General features: G+C 51.9%; 1 protein-coding gene across 1 annotated transcript in view; it reads right to left on the bottom strand.

The window, feature by feature from the left end:
* Positions 1-199: 199 nt before the first annotated feature.
* Positions 200-7427, bottom strand: part of ALS2CL (ALS2 C-terminal like) — a 45257-nt gene continuing 38029 nt past the window's right edge. Inside the window, exons 20-26 of the mRNA XM_071560013.1 lie at positions 7351-7419; positions 6085-6258; positions 5338-5380; positions 5119-5180; positions 3377-3526; positions 2075-2171; positions 200-1524 (exon numbers count right to left, since the gene is read on the bottom strand). Coding sequence (XP_071416114.1) covers positions 1453-1524; positions 2075-2171; positions 3377-3526; positions 5119-5180; positions 5338-5380; positions 6085-6258; positions 7351-7419 — 667 coding nt within the window. The 3' untranslated portion in view covers positions 200-1452. The remainder of the gene's footprint in view (positions 1525-2074; positions 2172-3376; positions 3527-5118; positions 5181-5337; positions 5381-6084; positions 6259-7350; positions 7420-7427) is intronic.

The following is a 7427-nucleotide window of genomic DNA, read 5'->3' as shown; positions in this document are numbered from 1 at the left end:
TGTTCCTCACTGCATGCTGGGACAGTGGCCTGAGCCACGTTCTCTCACTGGGAAAAGAAGCACAAAAATGAGATTTCTTGAGGCAGATTTGTGGCTCAAATCCTTCATTCCCATGGCAGGAAAAGAGCCACGTGTTTTCTAAACTTAAAGAAATAAATTCTTGAAAGGAGATTGGAATAAAGAGCATGCAAGCCTGGAATCTCTCTTAAAAAAATTCCAACAGCTTTATTTAAATACCAGGTTACTGTCAAACATTCATTAGGAGCCTCTGATACCAATATATTAATTCTTGTAATCAGTGTGTTATTTATTAAAGCATAATTACTTGTGAGAAACAGCAGGAAACAGCCTGGCCAGTTCTGTTGTGTTTCCCTGAAGTCACTGCCCTGCACAACTAAAAAAACAAACTGTAAAAACCACAAAAAAAAGCAGGTTAAAATCTCAAGCCAGAGCTCTAAAAATGCAGCTCAGCCTTGACTGTTTTTGTGGGAATGGGACAAGACTCCAAACATCCCTTTGCCTTTTCCAAGGGCACAACAACCCCAGCGTGTGTTTTGGGGTCCTTTGGGAAAGCAGCTCAGACAGGGCACAAATCCAGGTGGGATTTTGGTTTTCTTTTCCCAGGATTTGAGTTTCTCACCCCAGAATAACCTTCTCTCTTCCAGGCTCACAGGAATCCCTGGAGAATTCCAGAGCATGTTCCAAAGGTGCAGGTGTGACATCCCTGAGGCTTCACAGGAGTGAGCAGAGTATAAATACACACATTTTAGTATCATAAAACAAGGAAATGGGTCAGTAGCAGCTTTAACACCATGGAGGGGTCCTGACTTTGGCATGGGGAGGAGAAGAAGTGGATAAACCTTCCTCTTAGAGCAGGAAAAACCACCTCTCTCCCTCCAGGATTGGGTTTTTTAGGAGCTCTCCTGGCCATGCCAACCAGAAATGGTCCCATTGAGTTGTGGTTTCTCCAAAATAAAATAATCCCTTTTCCTTCCTGACTTGGCATGGGGAGGAGGAGGAGTGGATAAACCTTCCTCTAAGAGAAGGAAAAACCACCTCTCTCCCTCCAGGATTGGGGTTTTTTAGGAGCTCTCCTGGCCATGCCAACCAGAAATGGTCCCATTGAGTTGTGGTTTCTCCAAAATAAAATAATCCCTTTTCCTTCCTGACAGTTCCCCAGGGCAGGACAAACATCCCAGAGAACAGCACAAGGAGCTTCCAGGGCACAGGGAAAGGAAACCACAGGGCAGAAGGAACCTCCTCCACTTGGAAAGACATTCCCAACCACCAGCTGAGGTTGGATCTGGAAGGCTTGGAGAGCTCCTGGGCTTTGGGAGCAGAGCCAGGCCAAGGGAACCCTCAGGTGATCCATAATCCTTCCCTTCTGATGGATTCTGATGGATTCTTCAGCCAGGTTTGGTCAGGAGGGACATTCCCTTGGGATCCTGGGAATCAGGAGCTCTGGGACAGGGGACAGTTCTCCCTCTGGTGCAGCCTCATCCTCTGGATGTGTTCGTAGCACGACTGGGCAAGGGAAGAGCAACACATTAGGGAGGAATTGGGGAATGGGGGCCAAAACTGGGGAACTTGGAGTCAAAATCTCCACACTTGGGGCCAAAATCTTCCAGCTTGGGACCAAAATTGGGGAACTGGGGGCCGAAATTGGGGAACTGGGGGCCGAAATTGGGGAACTGGGGGCCGAAATTGGGGAACTGGGGGCCAAAATTGGGGAACTGGGGGCCAAAATCGGGGAACTGGGGGCCAAAATCGGGGAACTGGGGGCCAAAATCGGGGAACTGGGGGCCAAAATTGGGGATCTCGGGGCCAAAATTGGGGATCTCGGGGCCAAAATTGGGGATCTCGGGGCCAAAATCAGGGAATTCAGGGCCAAAGTCAGGGCTCTTGCAGACAAGCTGTGCTGCTCCAAAGGCAGGATTAGATCCTTTGTAAATGAAGGATAAGGATATTCCCCAGACTCAGGGAAATCCCCTCCTGTTCCAGGCACAGAAACAGCCCCTAAAATCCAGTTCCAGCCCAGCTTTGCTCCTCAGGCACTGCTGGGACATCTCCTCACCTCCAGGGCTGTGAGCAGGAAGTCAAACATTCCCCCTTGGTTGGTGGGATCCATCAAGTCCCTGATCAGGTGGATCTCAGCTCCCAGGTGCTGGATCCTGGGAAAGGAGAAGGTCACAGTTAGGACACATCTCTGGGCACTTTGGGGTGTGTTGGAGATCAGATCTTGGAGAGGAGGAGGCACAAACATGGGTTGAAATGGATTTCAAGGATCATCCACTTTGACTCTTCCACTATTTGCCACCTCCCACCAGTCCAGGTTGCTCCAAACCCTGTCCAAGGTGGCCTTGGACACTCCCAGGGATGGGGCAGCCACAATTAGTGATGTTCAATCTTAACAAAACTTCACTTTTCACTCTTTTATTCCCTTCTGGTCTCATTTAGAGCCAAGAAAGACCCCAAGAAAATCTCCATCATCCAACACAGCCATGGGATATTTTGATGGGAAAAGAGGGAACACCTTCAAGGAGCACCAGAGGATTACACTAAATATTAGGAAAAATTCCTTCATGGAAAGGGTTGTCAAACATTAGAACAGGGATGGAGTGAATTGTTCAAAAAATGTGGATGTGGCACTTGAGGATGTGGTTGAGTGAACGTGGTGGTGTTGGGTGGACATGGTGACCTTTTTAACCTTCATAATTCTGTTAAAAAACCAAATATATGAATTTCATGCCTGCAAGGTCAAATATTCCACCCTATTTTGGAGCATATCCAGGAAGCCAGGCAAGGATTTTGCCTCAGGTTTGCCAGGAAACAGTTGGATTGTGCTGGATGAAAGGAGGTTCCTGCAGTTCCACTGGGAGCAGCACAGACAGAGCCTCTGTGGCAGAAAAGGTGTCACCTCCACAGACATTCCCACCCAGGAACACTCTAATTAATTAATAGAATGTTCAGGACCTTCCCAGCCTCCAAACTGAATCCCAGGGCCCAGCTGGGAATGGAAAAGAGGAGAGGTGGGACATCTATAATTCCTTGAAGGCATCATAGATGCCTTCAGCAAACCTTGAGCTTCAGGGGCTTCATGTTCCTGTTTCCTGTGCTAAAATGAGACTTTATTTCCCATGACAACCCTGAGTTATCCTCAAGGATAAGAGTTGGACCCTCAGGAAGTCCTTCATCCCTTTCCATCCTGGCCAACAACCAGCCCAGCCCACAGAAACCCAAACCCAGCTCAGGGCAAAGCCTAATTAAACCACAAACTCCTGGTTTTAATTAAAACCCCGTGGGCTGGGATTGTGGTTGGCCTTTCCCTGAGGGATCCCACCCCACCAGGACCAGGAAAGGACCAGCTCCCACTTACTTGGCTCGGGACACCACGTACATCAGGAGGGGCAGCAGGTCATCCATGGGCAGCTTGTAGTCCTTCTCCAGCACCCTGGACACCGTGCCCTCAATCTCCTCGTAGGTCTTCTGCAGGATCAGCAGCTTCTCCCTGGGGTCCACCGTGGTGCTGAGGGTGGGCAAACAGCCCTGTCAGAGCTGCTCCCACCACAGGGTTCGAGAGAGGGAGCAGAACTTGGAAACACCCCAAAATCAGAGGACTGAGGCCATCAATCATCTGCACCAAAGGGGAGTCAACAAGGGACATCTCCAAGGTGGGACATGAGACTTCTGCCTGTGACAACCTGTTAGGGAACCACAGTGGCTGTCCTGGGAAGGCCTTCTTCAGGATTGAGGGATCTGAGAGCTCCAGGGCTGGTGGATCCACAGCATTTCCCTGAACTTCCTCCACAGAGCCACCACCCAGGCTGGGCTTCAAGAGACAAAGCTGAGCTGCTACAGCTGAGCTCTGCTTTGCCACAGCAGCCTCTGGGGGTGCCACAGCAGCCTCTGGGGGTGCCACAGGAGCCTCTGGGGGTGCCACATCAACCTCTGGGGGTGCCACATCAACCCCTGGGGGTGCCACAGGAGCATCTGGGGGTGCCACAGCAGCCTCTGGGGATGCCACAGCAGCCTCTGGGGATGCCACAGGAGCCTCTGGGGGTGCCACAGCAGCCTCTGGGGGAGCCACATCAACCTCTAAGGGAGCCACATCAACCTCTGGGGGTGCCAAAGGAGCCTCTGGGGGTGCCACATCAACATCTGGGGGTGCTACATCAACATCTGGGGGAGCCACATCAACATCTGGGGGAGCCACATCAACATCTGGGGGAGCCACATCAGCCTCTGCGGGTGCCACAGCAGCCTCTGGGGGTGCCAGATCAACCTTTGGGGGAGCCACATCCACCTCTGGGGGTGCCACAGCAGCCCCTGGGGGTGCCACATCAACATCTGGGGGTGCCACATCAACCCCTGGGGGTGCCACAGGAGCATCTGGGGGTGCCACAGGAGCTTCTCGGGGTGCCACATCACCCTTTGGGGAGCCACATCCACCTCTGAGGGAGCCACAGCAACCTCTGGGGGTGCCACAGCAACCTCTGGGGGTGCCACATCATCTTCTGAGGGAGCCACATCAACCTCTGGGGGTGCCACATCCATAACTGGGGGTGCCATACTGGGGGATGATCCTCATGGAGCTCCACATGTCCAGAGCAACGGGACCAGGAGTCACCCCCAGGCCCAGTTTGCTCTACACTGACAGGAGGGAACCCCTTTATTCCATAAATCCTCTGTAGAATCCTCATCCCAGGATGGTTGGGAGGGACCTTAAAGCCCTACCAGTGCCACCCCCTGCCTGGACACCTTCCACTGCCCCAGGTTGCTCCTTGGACACTCTCAGGGATGGAGCAGCCACAGCTTTGCTGGGAAATCCATCCCAGTCCCTCCCCACCCTCCCAAGGAATAATTTTTCCCTAAGGAACATCTCTGGAGTATCCAGGGGAGGAATGAGCTGCACTTGAACATTGGTGTTGCCTTCAGGGAGTTTTTGAGGGAAACAATTCCCACAGAAGGCATCACAAAGAGGTTTGGTTTCCATAACCTTGTAGGCTGACCCCAAAATGCTTTTGGGATGGGTGGAAATTCCAGGTGCTTCCCAGCAAAGCCCAGAAATTCCAGATACTTCCCCTGGGTGATCAGGGGGAGCTGCTGGCCAGGACTTACATCAACTTCTGCAAACACTCAGTGGCAGAGAGGAAACACTTGTCCTTCACCAGGGAGCGCCTCTGGAAGGGAAAGAGACACCTTTGAACCATCTCCAGGCACAGAACTAATTAACAACTCTCACAGAGCTCTAATTGCTGTGGTTAATTAGATGAAGCACCCCCATGTGGCCCAAAGTCCCTCCCCACCACACCAAAGATGGGCTGAGTTGTTTCCTACCTGGTTGGTTGTCAAGGTGAGGTCTTTGAGAGGCCACAGGTGCCTGAAAGGAGATTGCAGAGACATTGAGAAGGTCTGAGCCCACCCCAAGTCCCTCCTGGTTGTCCTGTCTCCTCATTCAAGGTGATGTTAAAGCCTGGGAGGTGCAGGAGGATGGGTTTGCTCCTCTCCAGGAAAAATTAGCAGCTCTGACTGAGGGTTTCATTTACTCAGAGATGCTCCTCAGAACATCCCAGAACTTCCCATTAATTTAATTCCTCTCACTGAGCACAGAGTGAACCAAGTTGACACTCAGGGTCTCCTTGAGGTGCAGAAGATGCTGTGGTAGGAAAGCTGAGATAGGAGGTTGAGCCATTTGGTCCCACATGTCCCTTCCAAAGGTGGATCTGGCAGCAGGAATGGATGAGGGAAACATCTGGCTGCCCTCTGTTGACTCTGTGTCTGCTCACTTACAGCAGATGCCACTGTTGCCCCTTCTAAAGACATTTCTAAGCTCTGCCTGATTGGTCCCAAGTTGGAGCAAAGCATTTGGTGAGCAAATAAAGGGGTTTCCACCCAAAAATTAAGATCAGTGCAGACAATTTCAGCTTTCCCTGGTCAGTGTTGTCCCTCCAGGACAGGCAGGACCTCCATGGCAGGATTTCCTCTGGCAGCACAGAACTTCAGTGCCACTGGTGGACCAGGAGCACCTCCAGGTCCTCTCCAGGACCATGGACTCGAATCCAGGGTTGGAGAAGTGCCACTTACTTCTGCACATCCAGGAACTCCAGGAGTTTGATGTCAGGGAACAGGCTGAGGTCCACAATGCCCTGGCAGTAGAGATCATCTTCTCGCTCGTGGTAGAGCATGTAGAGCATGAAGAGCTCGGGGTAGAAGCAGGGCAGGATCAGGGGCAGGACCACACTGGAGGCCTTCTGGTCACTGGGGCAGAGAGAAAAACAGTCCTGCAGTGAGGTTACAATCCTAAATATCCCCCAAACCCACACAGCCCACAAGGGAAGCTTCCAAGACATCAAGGTGTTCTCCTTGTTGTCCCCTCCTTCCTCTTCCTGAGTTCCAGAACACAGTTGGGCTCTGGTGACCTACAGGACACTCATCCATGTGCCCACAAGTGCATCTTGTGCTGTGGGACAGGACAGACCTCCACAAGATTTCCTGAATCCCTGGGAGAAACCTGGAGCACCAGAGACTTGTCTCCAGATGTTCCTTCTGAGTTGGGTCACTACAAACTCCTCTCCAGATGTTTCTTCTGAACTGGGTCACTACAAACTCCTCTCCAGATGTTCCTTCTCATCTGGGTCACCACAAACTGATCTCCAGATGTTCCTTCTCATCTGGGTCACTACAAACTCCTCTCCAGATGTTTCTTCTGAACTGGGTCACCACAAACTCCTCTCCAGATGTTCCTTCTCAGCTGGGTCACAACAAACTGATCTCCAGATGTTCCTTCTGACCTGGGTCACTACAAACTCCTCTCCAGCTGTTCCTTCTCAGCTGGGTCACTACAAACTGATCTCCAGCTGTTCCTCCTGAGCTGGGTCACTACAAACCTCCCCTGCCAATGTCTTCTGCTCCAGAACAGGAGGAAGAGCAGCTCTTCTCATGCTTCAAGCAGAACTGCTGAACACTCTGCACTCAGAGACAAGTGTGGGCACCAAACCTGACTCAGACTGAGCCAGACAATGAGTTCAGCACTTGGTGTGTTTTACAAGACACCCCAGAAGCCCACACAGCTCAGAGAAGACACCCCAGAAGCCCACACAGCTCAGAGAAGACACCCCAGAAGCCCACACAGCTCAGAGAAGACACCCCAGAAGCCCACACAGCTCAGAGAAGACACCCCAGAAGCCCACACAGCTCAGAGAAGACACCCCAGAAGCCCACACAGCTCAGAGAAGATACCCCAGAAGCCCACACAGCTCAGAGAAGACACCCCAGAAGCCCACACAGCTCAGAGAAGACACCCCAGAAGCCCACACAGTTCAGAATCAAACCCCAGGTGGTGACACCTACCTCGTGTCTCCATCCACACACTTGGGGGCCAGTTGGCCTTTCTGTTCCAGTGCCAGGTGGAGCAAAGCCCTGGAAGA

Source organism: Pithys albifrons, chromosome 7, assembly GCF_047495875.1.
Source record: "Pithys albifrons albifrons isolate INPA30051 chromosome 7, PitAlb_v1, whole genome shotgun sequence".
Classification (NCBI taxonomy): Eukaryota; Metazoa; Chordata; class Aves; order Passeriformes; family Thamnophilidae; genus Pithys; species Pithys albifrons.
This window is presented reverse-complemented; position numbering and strand designations above follow the sequence as displayed.